The 16,539-nt window shown below is 42.6% G+C and overlaps 1 protein-coding gene across 1 annotated transcript in view; it reads right to left on the bottom strand.

Annotated features, from left to right (window-relative positions):
- LOC111268810 (uncharacterized) overlaps positions 1-10,646 on the bottom strand; it is a 48,746-nt gene extending 38,100 nt beyond the window's left edge. The window contains exons 1-2 of the mRNA XM_086971824.1: positions 10,534-10,646; positions 10,269-10,417 (exon numbers count right to left, since the gene is read on the bottom strand). Of these exons, the coding sequence (XP_086827950.1) occupies positions 10,269-10,271 (3 nt within the window). The 5' untranslated portion in view covers positions 10,272-10,417; positions 10,534-10,646. The remainder of the gene's footprint in view (positions 1-10,268; positions 10,418-10,533) is intronic.
- Positions 10,647-16,539: the final 5,893 nt, after the last annotated feature.

Raw genomic sequence — 16,539 nt, 5'->3', positions numbered from 1 at the left:
GTTAATTAAAGTTAGAGGTAGAATTGTTAACTTATATATATATATAAGTTAACAATTCTACCTCTAACTTTAATTAACTTTAGCATTTAGACCGGAATAATATCGAAGGACCTATGTGATTTCACTTTTTTTCTTTAATTCGTCCATCTGTACAGCCAGCGGCCTGGTGCCATCGTTGTAAAATATTAACCCCATTTGAATCATCGTTATCTACTTAGTCTGGTCTTTGGCATATGGGTAGCTAGTAATCGATTTATCTTTACCACTCCTGCATCAATTATAAGCCTCATGCAGGCTTCAACTGTGGACTCAATTTTCCATTTGCCCCTCGTGAAACCACAGGTGGCCGCTACCGTACGGCAGTCGTTACGGTCATCGTTATTAACACCATCATGGCGGTCCAATCAATACAGTTCCAACGCAAGATAACGAAGTATAGCATCATGAAGTGAATACTATTCTTCAACTTCGTGGCGCATCCTAGCGACAAGCGCTACTTGCAGCAAAGGGTACTGGCCATATTACCAATGCTTGTACGGATCATCGTCGGAGGATAGGCGAGTGATGGACTGTATATATAGTTTTAAGTGACAGGGCAGGCACCTGAACCAATCGAACCGGTTTCGACGCTATACGATTTGTCGCCGTTATTACGTGCCCATGAATGCTCCTGTTTCCTTTTCATTACTTCACTTCAGTAAGCTGGCGTACGAGCAGCAAAAATAGCTGCTAATGCGTTCATTGAAGTAATGTACGTATAGGCGCCTTTGGTGATATTTTCGAATCGACTGCTGACTCCCTTTGTCGTTTGTCGTCTTCGTCACGTTAGAGATGAAGATTCGAGCTGTTTTGTGTGTTGTTTATTATGTAGATTTTTCTATTGCTGACAATCGCATCTAATATTTAGGATAATTCGCAGGACGAGCTTTTTTCGTGCGGCCTGGTCCGTGTCGCTGATGCGCGTTTCTTTGAGTAAATTAAAATAACGGCCGAGAGTATGCTGTTTTCGCTGGTCGAAATTTCAGCGATGGCAGATGTTCGCTTTAGCATATAGTTACCATGTTGCTGTTAGAAAAAAAAGCCAAACACGTAGCTACGCGGAACTCCAGTGCTCCATAAGCTTATAGCAGCTAATAGCTAGCACGCATTAAGCGCGTTTGCAATTTTACCTCGTTCCCTTTACTACCCCCAAAAAAAAACTCAATAAGCGCATTATTTGTTCTCCATAAAAGTAAGTGAACGTCACCAATTTTAGCCAAGATGGACTCGGACTTTCGCACAGAAACCCTTCAAATAGTGGGTGGTTTCTTTTTTGTCCTGTTTGTAGTGTAATGTTGATAGGAAAAATGCTATGCCAACGAAAAAAAAAAAAGGTCAGATATATGGAAATAAGTCGCTAACTATATGATAGAGGCTAGAGACATGGAAGAAGCCAAACAAGTTGATTAGCGTAGGCACTGAGCTGTGCGGATGCAAAATCAAAGCGATAGTTCTCAATAGACCGACTGATGGACGCCGAGATTTTCTAACGATGTCGACATGATACCAGCGCCGATGACGACATCGCTAGGAAAACGTACAGTTTTAGCTATTAGCCTTCCGGCCATCTTGGCTTGCAGATACTGGTACAATAGTACGCGCTGCAGATGTTCCCCGGGCAACAGGCTGTGATGCGAACGAATCCCTATCCCTGAAACACCTGCTGCAACATCGCTGAGCCGGTTCTGCGTTCGCGGCCGGGTGCCGACGGCGAAGGACTGCATTCGAACAAATGTCTACAGGCGGACGACAGGTTGATTTGCCAGCAAGCCCATCCGAGGAAAGGCGTAAGTGGAGAATCAACAGAAAAGCGTCTGCTAACGTGCGAGCTGTAGTCAAACTTAACTCCAAGTGACGACAGGAGCAAGCTGGCTGGCTGGCTGGCTGGCTGGCTGGTGATCGTAACGGGGTCTGCGACGACTACCGTGCCTGACGATGCGGTGACGACCGATAAGACGCACTACAGATATCCGCCGAGAGACGTAGCTGGAATCTCATTATTCGATAGGCATCGTATTATTTCAAAAATAGTGAATGAACATAACTAGATTATATCTGTTTTATGAGAGCGATGGAACGAGGAAGGTACTAGCCTCAGCTTCTCGAATCGAGCCTTATTCGCAGAATGGATACGGAAGGCTACAGCCTTATAAACCATGATTCTAGAACTATATATATAAGGAAATTCAGACTATATATATCTAGCGGCGCACCTATCCTCGTTCGCCTAACAATTCGACCACTGATCCGACCAATTCCGACAAAAAAAAAGAACATTGTTATGTGTGATACTGCAACGCGACTGATGGGTATTTTTGACATTTTAAAGTGATTTTCCTGTATTCTGCACGCTATCACACGCAGTGAGTTAATTTACTTCGCTTTTCCCATCCTATTCCCCTGAAAAGCGTCGTATCTAGAAAGATTAACGCATCTGACTGTAATGCGCTCATAGACTGCCACCGCATTGGCAGCATGAACCATCCTATCAGACAGGAAAGTGTGGATCCTACGTTTACACAAATCGGTTTATAGCAACGGGGATATGCACAAGCTGTAGTAGCGGCGTCGGCGCCATTGCTACTGGCAGCAGTACCAGTGCGATCGTCGCATCAGTGACTTTTGTGACGGTGACGAGGGGCGACTTGCCGCGGATCCAGCCACTATCCGACTGAGGCAGAAGAGTCGCCGCGTTACGTCCTTCTGACTGCCGCAACGTAGCCATTAGAGCCGCTGATTCTGCAAAGAAAATGAGCTGCAGGTAAACGAGCAGCGGTATGAGGACTTTTCGAAGCGCCGCACATCGCATCCCCGTTAAATCAACATCGCGACTAGGCGTATTTTGATGCCGTATTGCATACATTTGTAGGAATGCTCGTAAGTGGGTTTGCTCAATGGGCGAAAGGTGTTTCATTAACAGCTGCTCGGTCTGCCGCTAGAATTATTATCTTATATATACAAAGTGAATAGTACATGTAGTAGTCGGCAGTTGCCGTAAAGGCACAATGCATTTGCTTTGGTGCCATTACATCTTCGGTTTGGCTGTCTCTGTCTCTTTCTCTCGTTGTCTGTCACCTATCTTTTGTCGCTGTAGACTGAAGTAATAGTCATACCTTTGAATGATAATGGCAATAAGGAGGCTCCCACCTCGTTGATACCGGTGGATGAGCGGGGCGACAGAGGGCATACGTGCGATTAGAAACACGTGCACGACCTACATACACAGGGGTGCACGGACAGGCACAGGTAAATCTGAAGAACTCCGAACAAGGGAAACGGTGCGAAGGAAAAGGAAATTTGAAAAGTATTTGGGAAAACGGGGAAAAAGTTAGCTGACTTCTCTGCTCAACAGCGACCTCTCCTGTTTATTTTGCTGTATGTCATGTATGAAAAATGTTCGTCGCAGCGTTAAAGCCCCGAACGGTTTCTTCATCACCCTATAAGCCTGTGTCAGTCTACAGCAGAGCGTCAGTATGCTCTGTATGGTTAGTTGTCCTGACATTTACTATACTTTGACGAAGAGAGCTAGGCGCAGATCGCTGATGCTAGCGATTCAGGATGGTTGGACATTTTCAAAGACTACGATAAACAGGCAGATCCCAGGATTGTCACAAGAGCGAAGGCTGCCTTTGCCAGCCTGCCAATATAGACATTACTTAACACACAGCGAATTTATACGTAATATGCGCTCATGTGATACACGTCCCCGCACCACTCTAATCATCGATAATAGGATAGAGGACTTGCTGGCTAAAGTATTGTCTTTCCTCTTCGGTGAGGTTAGTGAGTTCTGACTAAATAATGCCCTCTTAACCATCGTCATCATGGGTGGGACGCGAAACCCGAAGACTGTGCGAGGGCGATGAAAAAGGACACAGCTCCGTTGATGACACTGCCCAGCGTGATACGGCCCAATCAAAAGTCGATCGTTACTTATCAAGTTTAGCGATCACAATAGAGCTATTCCCTGATTAGTCGGGCGGCCTTTTGCAGTGATCAATGTAGACACGTATGTATTATATACAGTTCAATGATTTAGGATTTTACTCACGGCGCCGGCGGCCACGATTGTTTGTCCCTGTGCAGATACCTGCACAATAAGCAGGCAAGATGTTTCAAAGACCTCATTTTGCTGTCCTAGTTTTTTTTGGCATTTTTGGCATTGACGCTAGGGCACATAAGACGATATCATTTATCGGTAATTTACCAGACGGCATGCACGCATATCAAACTGTCGATGAGTGGAACGCTATGTCCACATGAGCCTAACGAGCTATTAGAAAATGGTTGAAACCGTTAACAAGCCAACACTTCAATAACATGTTTTCTATTTTGAAAAAATACATTTTTAAGTGCTGTCAACAGAGTGAATTGTCAGCCCAAGTTTCGATACTTTTCCTATCATAGTTGGAGCTGTTTCACGCAATAGCTGTTGTTGTTTTTAATTGTCCACGCTAACAACTGGTCGGCCGCGTCCCACGCTTTGGATCAGCGATATGATGTACACTAGACATAATGATCATGTATCTCTATCTGGGCCATAAACGCATATGCTTATTAAAAGTGGGCATAGTTTCTTTTTACTTGAGTCCGTTGAATTAACTTACAAAGTTGATCTATTATCCGGATTAGGATAGGTCCTATTGGCGTTCGTACGATTCCGCATTGGATACGGATACCAACGCCATATAATTACTATATCTTATAAACATTTATGCGTGTGATGGGTTGGCATTGAAAAGTTTTCCGCGAGGCGCGAGGATGGTGGAGGTGAGGGGTTGAGTGGCTGTGTGTACATAGGCAGGCAAAGCTTTTATTTTGGCCAACGCCGTTGAATGGCAGTTTTTCCGGCTCGACTCACCGGGATTATGATGACATTCAATGCTGCTGATGATCTTGTTGATGTCCACTGACGATGATGCAAATCGTCAACGGCCGCAATCGTTAGATATTTTTTACCAACGGATTCCGGCAAGCAGAGCAATTCTGAGAGCAGATCGAGTCACAGCCCCCCTCCCCAAAAAAAAAACAAGAATACTATAAAAATAGCCGCATGAGTGAAAGCGGCTGGAAGGCATTACTCTATTTTAGATATTCGAAAGCTGTACCGCGCTAGCAGTTTCTTCCATGACTACGCAATCAGTCTGGCATCATCTGGCCAGTGCCGGAGAGGCTATCGCTAATAGCCACCTTTCTCGAACTCGGCTCGGTTGGTTGACCGGCGGCTGGACTGAATATTAACTGTCTCGTCCCGCGGTCGCGCTACCACCTCCGCTAGCACCACTGCATTGTATGTAACATATCGAATTTTGGCGTTTCAGTGACCCCTCTGTAATTCAACTTTTATGTTTGTTGATGCTGTATCGTCGGCTTCGTTGAAGTTATGCAGATATCTAAGCGGGTAACAGATGTCGAGGAGATTTAGACGCAGAAGTCATCCGTCAACTTAGCTAACCGCTCACAACAGTTGCCATTGCCAGAAACGAAGTGCACGTTGCTCAAAGATGAACAGGCTTTTCGGGAAGATTGGGGGACAATTGCTGCGTCGCTGATCGTAATAATGGCGACAGCGGTGAAGCTTGTCGTGGCGACTTCAGATGCGGAGGGTTTGGGGGAAGCGCTGGATGGGGGTGTAATTACGACAAAATCTGGCTGGCCGAGCTAACGAGCGAACGAATAGAATTAGAGATAACAATAATGTGTTTTTGTGTGTATATATACATATAGTTAGAATGGGAACGATAAGGAGATCATTAAACATGGCAACGTTACTAATGATCGAACTATCGGACTCCACCTAAACGTCAACGGATTAAAGTAACATAATAGATTTGTTGGTCTTTAGCCAGCCGGCAATTACTGTTCAGCTAGTACTATAACTTTTTACACAGTGTGAAGTTCTTGCCGGTAACTAAATTTCAGCCTGCTTCGATATCAGCCACGTGGACCGTTTACAATTAGCGCTTCCGCCTAAACAAGGATATTTCTTAAGTTTACCGCCTAGCTCTAGTGCACCACGCCGATTATCATTTAATTGATCTGGTTTAACAATGTCCATTTTTGGATTTCGAATAACTTTGCAGTGAAATTTCGTCAGTTGGGCATGATGTTTTATGCAAGTTCACTGATAAGAAGGTAGAGATATAATTCTGCTTATTGACTTATCGAATGAGGACTTCAGAAGTTAGCTAAAATAGGCCTCAATAGGTTACTGATCAAACGTTATAACCCGTAACCAAAAGCATTTATCACTCGATTCTCCAAAAGCCAATTTCTTTTCATCATATCGTATGAGTTACTGGCCTATAATTAACAGACGACTCCGTCGGACATGCGACGCCCAGCTAGATACATTCTAACCTTAACACGTCCATTGACAGAAATTGTTACATTGTACTGCTACGACTACTATTGGCTTAAATTGTAATTGTTGGCCACTATCCATTCGCGATGCGCGTCATATCGGCCCAGACCCGTAAGCAACGCCATCGTCTCATAAACAACCGCCAAGGCTCCCTGCTTTCCTGGGAGTTTGTATTCGTCCGTTTGTATAGGTCTCTACGCATAGACATACGTATCGTATGCCATTTTCCGAATCTTCATTAACCTCTTGAGTGAATCACTCGTTGAAATGATGGTTGTCGCTATCAGAAAAAATGGGACGGTTCGTCCGCGAGACAAAAGCAGCGGCGGAGATAACCAACGGAGTGAAAGTTGCTTGAGGTCTGCGCAGGGCGCCCAGCTTCTATGTTATGTAATAAAGCGTCTTCGTTGTTAACTGTTGCTTTAATAATGCACAATCTAAAGCAACAAACTACTAAACCAGCCCTGAATATAAAAGCACCGACAATCATGTAGCTGTAGGGGTACATGAATTCGCTGAGTCGTCACCATCCCCCGATAAAACCGCTTTCGAGCCCGTTGCCGATCATCACACGATATCGGAAGAACTGAAGACAGTTTTTCCTGCGCTAAACTAGAAGGTTAACGATTAGAAGAGTTTAAAACCAGTTAAAAAAACGGTATAAGACGTCATTTTCGATTACCCTGAAATATTTAATAAAGCATTTTAGCTTTATCTAGCGTCTATTGGCCGGTACATGTAGGCAGTGCTTTTTTCTTTTCGACTTTTCACATTTCTGCATGTACGTTTCTGCTTCTCAGCGTATCGGCGTATTGAGATTCTTGCCCAACCACTTCTGCATCTATGGGACGTTTAGATGAAATCTCAAGAAACTTAATTGTGCGGCTATCGCTATCGGTAAAAAGATGTTCGTGAATTTGTTTTAGGCCCGTTTTTGAAGACGATTTATCAGTGATTTAAATCATTTGATTCCGAAACTTTAACTAGATCCGTAACTGACGATGCACTATTTCGCTTGGATAGTTTATATCGGTCAGTCTTTCAGTGCATCAAATGTAATGGTTTTTGCCCTCTGAGACGACAAGTAGGCTTGGGAATGTGGGCGATATTTACAGATTTACACAGCACGGAAAAGCGTCTTAGGCCCAGAGGAAAATCTATTTTACTAAAAAATCGTCATGAACTGATTTATGCGTTGACCATCAAAATTTGTGTAGAATCACACATTGTTCCAGATAAATGAGCTTGCTGAATGAGTGGCTTTGTTTCAAATCCGTTCCTATATATATCTTATTAGATTTCGATCGTGCCAAACTTGCATTTATTTTCAGTAATCCGTGTTTTATTATTACGGATTCTCTCTTTTCCTAAATACTCTATATAATGTAACTTGCTAGCTAAGACATTCTGGCACAGATATTGTCTTCGGCAACTTTTTCTAGTGATATGAAGAGATTCTCAGCTTTTGATCACATCGTTCTCCCGTACGGCTTCAGTCTCGCAACGAAGGTGACAACTCGAGCTCTTGCTAACGTTGCTAGAAATGCGAGCTATGCTACAACAGTTATACAACAGCTAATGGAAAACTTACAGAATCGGCGAAAATACCAGAAATTAATTAAAAAAGCCTATATTTAAAATTCTTTTTCCAGTTATAATCCAAGAAAGAAAAATACGCATACCAGTTACTTTTATTTGGCACATAGATCTAGTACTAATCAGCAAGCCATGAAGTCATCTGTATTCCCTTTCCTGGCGCTGGTCATGAAGTGAGCCAGGTAAGCTTCAGTCTTGTTTCGTATTTATTGTGCTTCACATGTCAGTATATGCTCCGCACAAACTTACATATCGTATTCGGTGACCTAAAAACAATAGTTGGTCTCGTGAAAGAAAGCGTACCAAACATAGGTTCTTCGACGTGAAGACTACTACGCTTCGCATCAAGGCGTGTATTTCTCGTATTGGAAATCCAATGGCAGACGAGGGGACCCAGACTTCGGCTCATGAACTCGCCGTTTGCTGGTTCACAAAGAAACAAGTAAACAGCAAATCGTATATAATTCTACAATATCAAACATACACATATAGAAATCAAAGCCGTTTTACGCTGTGAAAACGCTATAAATTTCGTCCAAAAACGCCATGTCTCAATTTGAGTATTTCAACACCTGCTTATGGCTTCACACACTTCAGCATTCACGTGCACCTAAGTTGACTTCATTCGCATCGTTCTATAATTGAGATTAGAAAATAGAATGACTCGTTGTTTTTTTCGTATCAAGGCTTGCAGTCTGACTTTTTCTCTATATCGCGCATCGGTTACCATTGAAATTTACATCTTACTGGGCCGTAAATTTACGTAATGGGCGGTGTTTTTCATTGTACCACAGTTGATCTAGAATTGTCTTGTAATTAGCACCCAACTGTTTAATCTATATTTGAGTTAACTTCCCTCGGCTGAGTTGTACGAAAACTTCTGTGTAGTGCCGGTATCATGGCACGAATCAAACGCCCCTCCTGCTCCGACGAAATAGATACGTTGAAATGTACGCATATGGTCTTTACTAGTGCCAGATCACCACATGTGATCTTTTTTCTGTATGTAACGTCAAAAAATCAACAGGCTAGCTAATGTTGAAAAGCATACATCTGAATTTCACATTGATACGGATTCAGCTGCTGTAGGCGCTCTCAAACGGCTTAATAATAATAATAGATTTTCTATTTTTACACAGATAACAAGGTATATTTTAGTTAGAATAACATTCAATCAAAGTCATGTATCCTTACGGTATATTTAAGTAGTAAACATTAGCCTATCACACGCCTTTTATTTTCTAGCTGAAAGTTTTCGCCAAAGCATATCTTGCTTCAGTAGAAAAGAAACGTATTTTCATTGGGAGAATCACACGTGATACCTAAAGACGACACCCTGACCTAAACGTATCGAACGTCCAAGATCATCTACTCAAATCTGCTGTATACTTAAAGAAACAGATCATCCAAAAGAAGAAGACTCTTGTGGATCTGAATCAGCCGTTAAGGTTCAGTAGGCACTGTACATTAGGGGCATTATTGCTTCTCATTTACAATAACATATTTTTAACTAACGATTATGGAAATACTGTTTTCTCCAAAATTGCAAACAACCGCTGTAACACAGAGTTTTTTTTTTAACATCCCCACGACATAAGCTGCTGGCAGTTTGCAAAAACATTTGACGTTTTGTCGCCAGGTGCTGCCGGACTTTTCTAAAACGTGCCCGTTACATCGGGTCATAACTCAGTGGAGTTGTATTTTGCAAATTAGGTGCATAGAAGTATAACAAAGCATTTGTTTGATGTTTCTTTAAGCAACACAAAATTTTTTTAGTTCCTCCTTCAAGCCAAACCTTCCTAATAAAAAGGGATAATTGTATTCCGTTAGAAAAACAAAAAATCTGTCTTCTACCGAGAACGTTACGCCGAATCGTGTCAGAAAGACTTAACAATTATCAAGATCATCATCGTACCCCTTACAATGCTTAGTAAATAATATTAGCAAGACGTACTTGTGTAACAACGAAACGAGCAGCTGATGATTGATACCGAGAAGGTATTATTCTAAATAAGGGAAGCTTTAATACGCCGAAAAGTAAAAATCTTACGATTAAAGTTGTTGGTCGAAATAAACATTTTCGTGGTAGGGGTGCAGTGATTGATCTTAAAACTTCGTCTAAGTAAGTTGCCAACGTCTTTAACAAGTTGACAACAACACACTCGAGTTTTGTCCAATAAATATACGGGTTAAACTTAGGCCAGTGAAATATACTTTCCATAATGATAGAACATAGTAAACTCGTCACTCTGCTCGCAAATGCGCTCACCATTTCGTTGATTTCAATTTGCCTTTTATGGTTCTGTGTGGCATTCGAGAATGCTCATATATATGGTACTTTATTTGGGCACCGTAATCAGCCTCAACATCATCGTCATCGGTTCCCAGTTTCGAGCACGATGTTTATGAGAGTGCAGACTGGAAAAGAGCGACATCATCGAAAGTTAGCCAGTAAATCCGTCACCGAACGTATGTTTTCTCAATGGTCAGCAGTATAACCTAGAGGATGCTTTTCCCGTAGATCAATGTCGTACCGACTGGCGTGTCAATCAGCTAGACCGACGTGTCTCGCTCACTAGGTGTGGGCTGTTGCTTGGGTGTCACGGGTACATTGCGAGTCAGAATGTCTTTACTATTGTCCTGTGCGTCATCACTTGGTAGCTGACTCACGCGCTACTCCTATCGGCACTGTTGCTTCTGTTGCTGTTTCCGGTTACCCCCCCCCTCTCTCTCTCTCTCTCTCGCTCTCTCTCTCTCTCTCTCTCGATTAAAAGGGTGACTGACGTTGACGCCGATGATGGCGCCGTCGACAACGGAGAGGGAGACTTGCGTCATCCATATGATATGACAGTGCTTACCGGGCCCTAACGATTCTCGTCTGTCAGCTGGCTTTTCTTTTGTTCTAAGAAGAGTGCGAGAAATACGAGAGGGATGCGGATCTTCGCTGGTACCCTCCAATACATTAAGTATGACATAGTACACATGTAACATGTGACTCATTTATCTGCGCATGCGCGCTTGCGTACGAAACAAGGAGGTGCCCCAAAAATCTGCAGGAAGTAACATAGCCAAGTATACATGTGAATTCCTATATACATAAAACGGTTAAATAATCGATAGAAGACGTATGGTCGGGTATCTGATCTGGTTTTTGGCCGTTTGACTGTCGTGTTTACCTCTTACTGTGGCCTTGTTTGTGATGACTTGGCCGCATTGGATTCTTTAGAATGGTAATTATTGAGTTTACATGCACAGTTTACTAACACGGTTGTTTGCTGTGAATATTGATAGTCCCGATTGCCGATACTGTGTACAGCCACCACTTGCAACCTGGACGTCGGCCGGAGCTTAACCAGCACTCAGCTCGATATGTTTCTGTCCCCTCAGGTCAACTGACAAGGGCTAGCTAGAAGTCAGTAGGGCTTTCAACGACATTATGAAGTAGACTATTTCGCTACACATCCTGGCCCCGTTTGCTGAACATTTGTTCGTTCAATGGCTCTTTCCTAAGTAACTGCCCATTCGTAGCTAAGTATAATTATCACTGCAGTATTCATGGAATATCACCAATGATTGTCTCGTAAACCCAGTATTCGGTAAGTGTCACCGCCAGCTGATCGGTCACCTCCTGGAAATTCGACTGACAGGCGATTTCAGAGCCGAGCATTGGATCGGACAAACGACATTCTCAGCTGCAGCAGTGCGACCATCGTCGGAACAGTTCTAACTAGTCGGTCAGATGGACGTAGGATCTGAACGTACAAGATGCAAATAGGTCGGGAGTAAGCCCGAGTCAACTTATAACGTGATATCTGAGTACGTCATCTTAGAAAAATCTCTAAACTATAGAAACAGTTAAGCCGATTTGTATCCAGGGCCCTGTCACAAAACCGGTGTGGTTCGGAATGTACCATCGTTTAGAGTAATAATATTATATTTCTAGTTTGACCGAAAGATCTTGTTCGCTAATAGAACATTGATAATAGTTTAGGTAGTTGTGATATGTGGTTAGATTATTGAAGCTGCTCTATAGAGAGTCTGATGACCAATTCGGAATGTCTAGGAAGTCGCTGAGGGCTGGCATGATATTACGACGCTATTTCTTCTCTTAAATCGTCAGTATTTAACGGCACGCGACATGAAAAATTCTGCGGCTCGAAAACCATTATGTCATAGCGTGATATATATGCACACGTTGTCCTTTAATCTGCCTTCTTGATCGTAACCAGTGAGTAAAAATCGGCAGATATTTATATTGGATGTAGACCACTTCGGCTCTCACCACAGATATCATCTATTAATCACTAGTAGCTCTATAACAGGCCCGATCAAATCCACAACTAGTAATACACTTGAAAAATGAGTAGAAAATCATTATTTGGCAAGAGCGCCTCAACGCCTCCAGCGCAACCCCAAGGTTAAGAGAACGACGTATGTGGAAGGGAAAGAGGGAGCACCAGTCACAGTGACGTTTAGGTATTTCGGTTATCGAACGAACCAGGATGCACGCCGTCAATCAAGTAGCGCACAGAAACGGACCAATGAAGTGACTGGTCGGTTGTTGACGCTGCTTTTCCATTTTGATCATTAGCTCCATAGCTAATTGACGCCGGCGTCAGGTTAGAGTGTCTACCCAACACGTTTCATCTGCCAATACGTGAGCAGCTACTCCAGTAGCGGAAAAAGTAGCGGTAGTAGAAAAAAAACAGTAGCGGTAAACGCGTTCTATACGTTTGATAGAAACGTCACGTTTCTGTGCAAACTGAACGACGCGCTCAAAAACGAAGTACTGCCATTGGCTTCGTTATGATTGCTTTTATTATTAACCGATAAAGTCAGATCTGTGAAAGTAATGGTCGCTGACGGTAGACTGAGTTCCGAACAGGGGAGAAAGTCTGAGCACTCATCATATCTGGTGCTGTTGACAGCGCTTCTTAGAACTGGACAGCGTAAGGAAAGCCGTCTTTAGATAGCTAATTCTAATAGATGCGTGTTAGTGTTGTGGGTGGAGTGTATCGTAGATGTTCTCAGTTTTCTAATAATGGTGAAGTTGGAAAAACAATGACGGAGGTCATTTTTCGGCGTCTTTTACTTTCAGCTTAGAACAAAAAAAAAATCGTTTTTATCCACCATTGGGCACCCGTTTTCGGCAATATCTCGAGGCCTTACGTTGCCTTCGATACGGCCACACTCGGTTCTGTGTGGATCGAAAATGAAAACGAGGAGCACCACTTCCGCCAGCTACGATCTCAGCGCTGAGCGACTCGAAAGAAAACATGTGGCTACTTCTGGACATTTTAAAAGTACAGCTGGAAGCACAATATGTTAGAAATGGTTTTCCAGTTGCTACCAAGCTGACTACGCTTGAGTTTGGAGAAGACACGGAGCGCCATGCTAAATACAGCCGCGCGCAAAACTGGCCCCATGGGGCGCAACTATCCATCGACTCGAACCTTTGAGGTGCAACATTGGAGCAGGAATAGGAGCATAAAATCATGAATCATACAGGCTTACGAGCTACACTTCGGTAGGCCGTGACCATAAAGATAAGCGACTGATATAGTGCTTTTTATCTGCCGAACCGGCTGGGTAATGATACTAGTTGATTAGACTTGTTAACGGCAGTACACCCAATTTAATTAACGTCTGGCAATGAAAGTCGTATTCGTACACCGGTGTAGCTGGAATTTCGAAGTGATAGATTGTTGACCGGGCAACAATCGAAGACAAAGTTCATTAATAACGCTTCACCGACAGGACAAGGTTCACCGACGGTTTGAAAATGATTATCTTACATCTGCTAGAGTAGCAGGAGAGTGTAATATAGTAAATCGGAAAGTAAACAGGTGTAAAAAGTACAAGAAACATATTTCGTTTCTGAAAATCGACGATCGTTTTACCTGAAGTAAATGACCTTAAGGTCATTTACTTCAGGTAACGTAAGTTGCGCTAGGTTGGCGTTGGTGCCATTTGGAGATCTGGCAGTAGAAGTTGTAACGAAATTGTTTGAATGTCTTTATTCAGATTCATAATAGAGCGCCTTGAATATGAGTGGAATTCCTGCAAAGATTCGAGATCTTTTATAAATTTATTACGATAAGGCACAAGTGCTGCCCAGGCCCATAAAACAAATTTGTGCTGCTTACGATCAGCATGCGTTTTCAGAAAAAAAAAAAAAAAAAAACGCTGAAAAGATGGTTCTGTCGTATTCGTTCAGGCAATTTGGATGTAAAAGATGCTCCTCGCAGTGGTCGACCAACTTGGGAAAAAAGTTGATGAAATTATTGTGAAAGTTGAACCAGACCGGCATGTGAGTCGCTTTAGTATCGCCAAGGAACTTAATATTCGCCAGCAGAAAGGCTTGAAGGAAGTTGGCCATAAAAGAAAGGTCGATGTCTAGATGCCTCACAAGTTGACGTAAGATAATTTGTTCGATTATAGCTCTATTTGCGAAATTCTACGGAAACGTAGCAAAATTGAGCCATTTCGATCACGGGTAGTGAAAAGTGGATCACATACGATAGTAATGGGTAAATAAAAGAGAACAAAGTATATGTGCGTTAAGATCTGTGGTAAGGCCCAGGCTGACGCTGAGGAACGCGATGCTCTATGGAAACGGAGCGCGCATTATGAGTTACTGCCATATGGAAAAATGATTGATTCGGACCTCTGTTGTCAGTAACTAACGAGATTACAACAATCCATGGAAGGAATCGACAGCAACTAATGAACGAAAAACGCGTGCAGAACCAGACCACATACATTTTTAACTATTCGGCAAGATCTGAGAGGACTTCAACGGGTAATTTTAATGGACCATCAGATGATCGTCTGTTCAGGGGTCTGCAGAGCTCTCCAAAGAATATTAATTTTGCTTCAATGGGCAATGCAAAAATCTCTTCTGGTCACAATTTTTGGCCCAAAAACTATAAAAATTCTATAGTGATGAGATGATTGTGTTACTAGAAAGGAAGGCGGAAGGAAAATGGCGCGTGTTCAATTTGATCATACTGTTTGCAAGCAAAAGGACTTTGGCGTAGGGTCAGCGGTAAATACTTTTCCCATAACCCAATGTATATAACGTATGGCATCTAAATTGAAACTGTTCGTTTTTTAAGCTGTTTCTAAATAAAAACAAACATTTCAATGAAGATGTTGTTCTAGATGTATCTAACGTAGCCACCATCCACCGCAGATCGGCAATATTCTTCCTTTAACTACGAAGAACTTTTTGCGTCGATGTGAGTTACTTAAATTGTCAATAAAATACAAATTGTAACAATTAAGCTGATAACGGGTTGGAAGTTAACGAGTTACAAGAGCACCAAATAGCTAAAGGCCGGTAAAAGTTAGCTGGATAACTTAATTGATAGTTGATGTCTGAGACTGCCATTGATTTGTGTAGGGAAGAAACCCAAGCAGCAAAAATGGTTCGATCGATCTTCCGGCCTCTTAAACTTTCGGTATATTAAGGATGTTTCAGTTTATCTCGAGAAAATGTCTTCAGAAGCCACATAGAAACACTTCGGGCGACAATAGTGGTTGTTCAAAGAGTAATTTTAGCATTTTATCCTGGATAAATAAAAGCATACGTACCCTGTACAAATTGATTGTTTTGGTAAATAGTTCATACACATATATATCCTGCTAAAATATTTAAGTTGGTATCATCTGGAAACTTATTCGAGCCAGATCAAGTGGTATTGTGTATTGAAGATGTTTATTAATCGAACGTATAACACTGCTTGTTTATTAAACAACTCAGCATGCCTCTTTTTTAGTAGGGAATAAAGGACCATGCTTTCTTCCGTCCTTAATTACCTAATTGGCAAATTATATCTGACTAGCATAAATAAAATACAAACAAAGATAATTTATCTCTTTGATACGGTCTTTAGGCCAAAACACCTTCTTCAGACAAAACATCCGGCTTTGATTAACCGATGCTTCTGTCCTTCTTCTCGAATCGCTATTTGTTCAAATCTGACACGTCAAGACAAAGCAAAGACAAATGGGTAGTAAGAATCATCCTCGCATACTTCCGTATCCAGCCAGCTTTTTTTCTAATCCATATGTTGTTGTTATTGTTGGCGGTGATGACGATAACTCGCTGTCAGATCAACGGCCGACTTGAGACGAACGTTAGTTAAGAACGCCTATACAGATCCACATGAAGGAGCGCGAACTTAAACGATACGCACAACCTGAACGAGTTTACGAAGATGCGCTTTGGGTGACGCTACGACTAGATCATGGTGAGGCATAAGAGGGCAAGGGTGGCTGTAAACGAGAGATAGAGAAAGACAAGATTGTTTGCCCTAAGCGGCAGCGATGGCACCAGCAATACTACTAATGTGTTTGTTAAGTGGAACCGTTGATTCGCTGCTTGGTCGGCAGCCTGGCAGAAAGGTAAACAGGCTAGCCGGCGCCACCCGTTGCCAATAACGCTATCGGCAGTCCGACAAACTCATGCCGCGCGCGTATCTATCTCTCGGCGTCTTCGTCTCGTTCTCTAGTCGACTGCCTGTTCTCTGTCGCTC

The sequence above is a fragment of the Varroa jacobsoni genome, unplaced genomic scaffold, assembly GCF_002532875.2.
Source record: "Varroa jacobsoni isolate VJ856 unplaced genomic scaffold, vjacob_1.0 scaffold_1322, whole genome shotgun sequence".
In the NCBI taxonomy this organism is placed as follows: Eukaryota; Metazoa; Arthropoda; class Arachnida; order Mesostigmata; family Varroidae; genus Varroa; species Varroa jacobsoni.
Note: the sequence above shows the minus strand (reverse complement) of the source record. Positions and strands in the feature narration are given on the sequence as shown.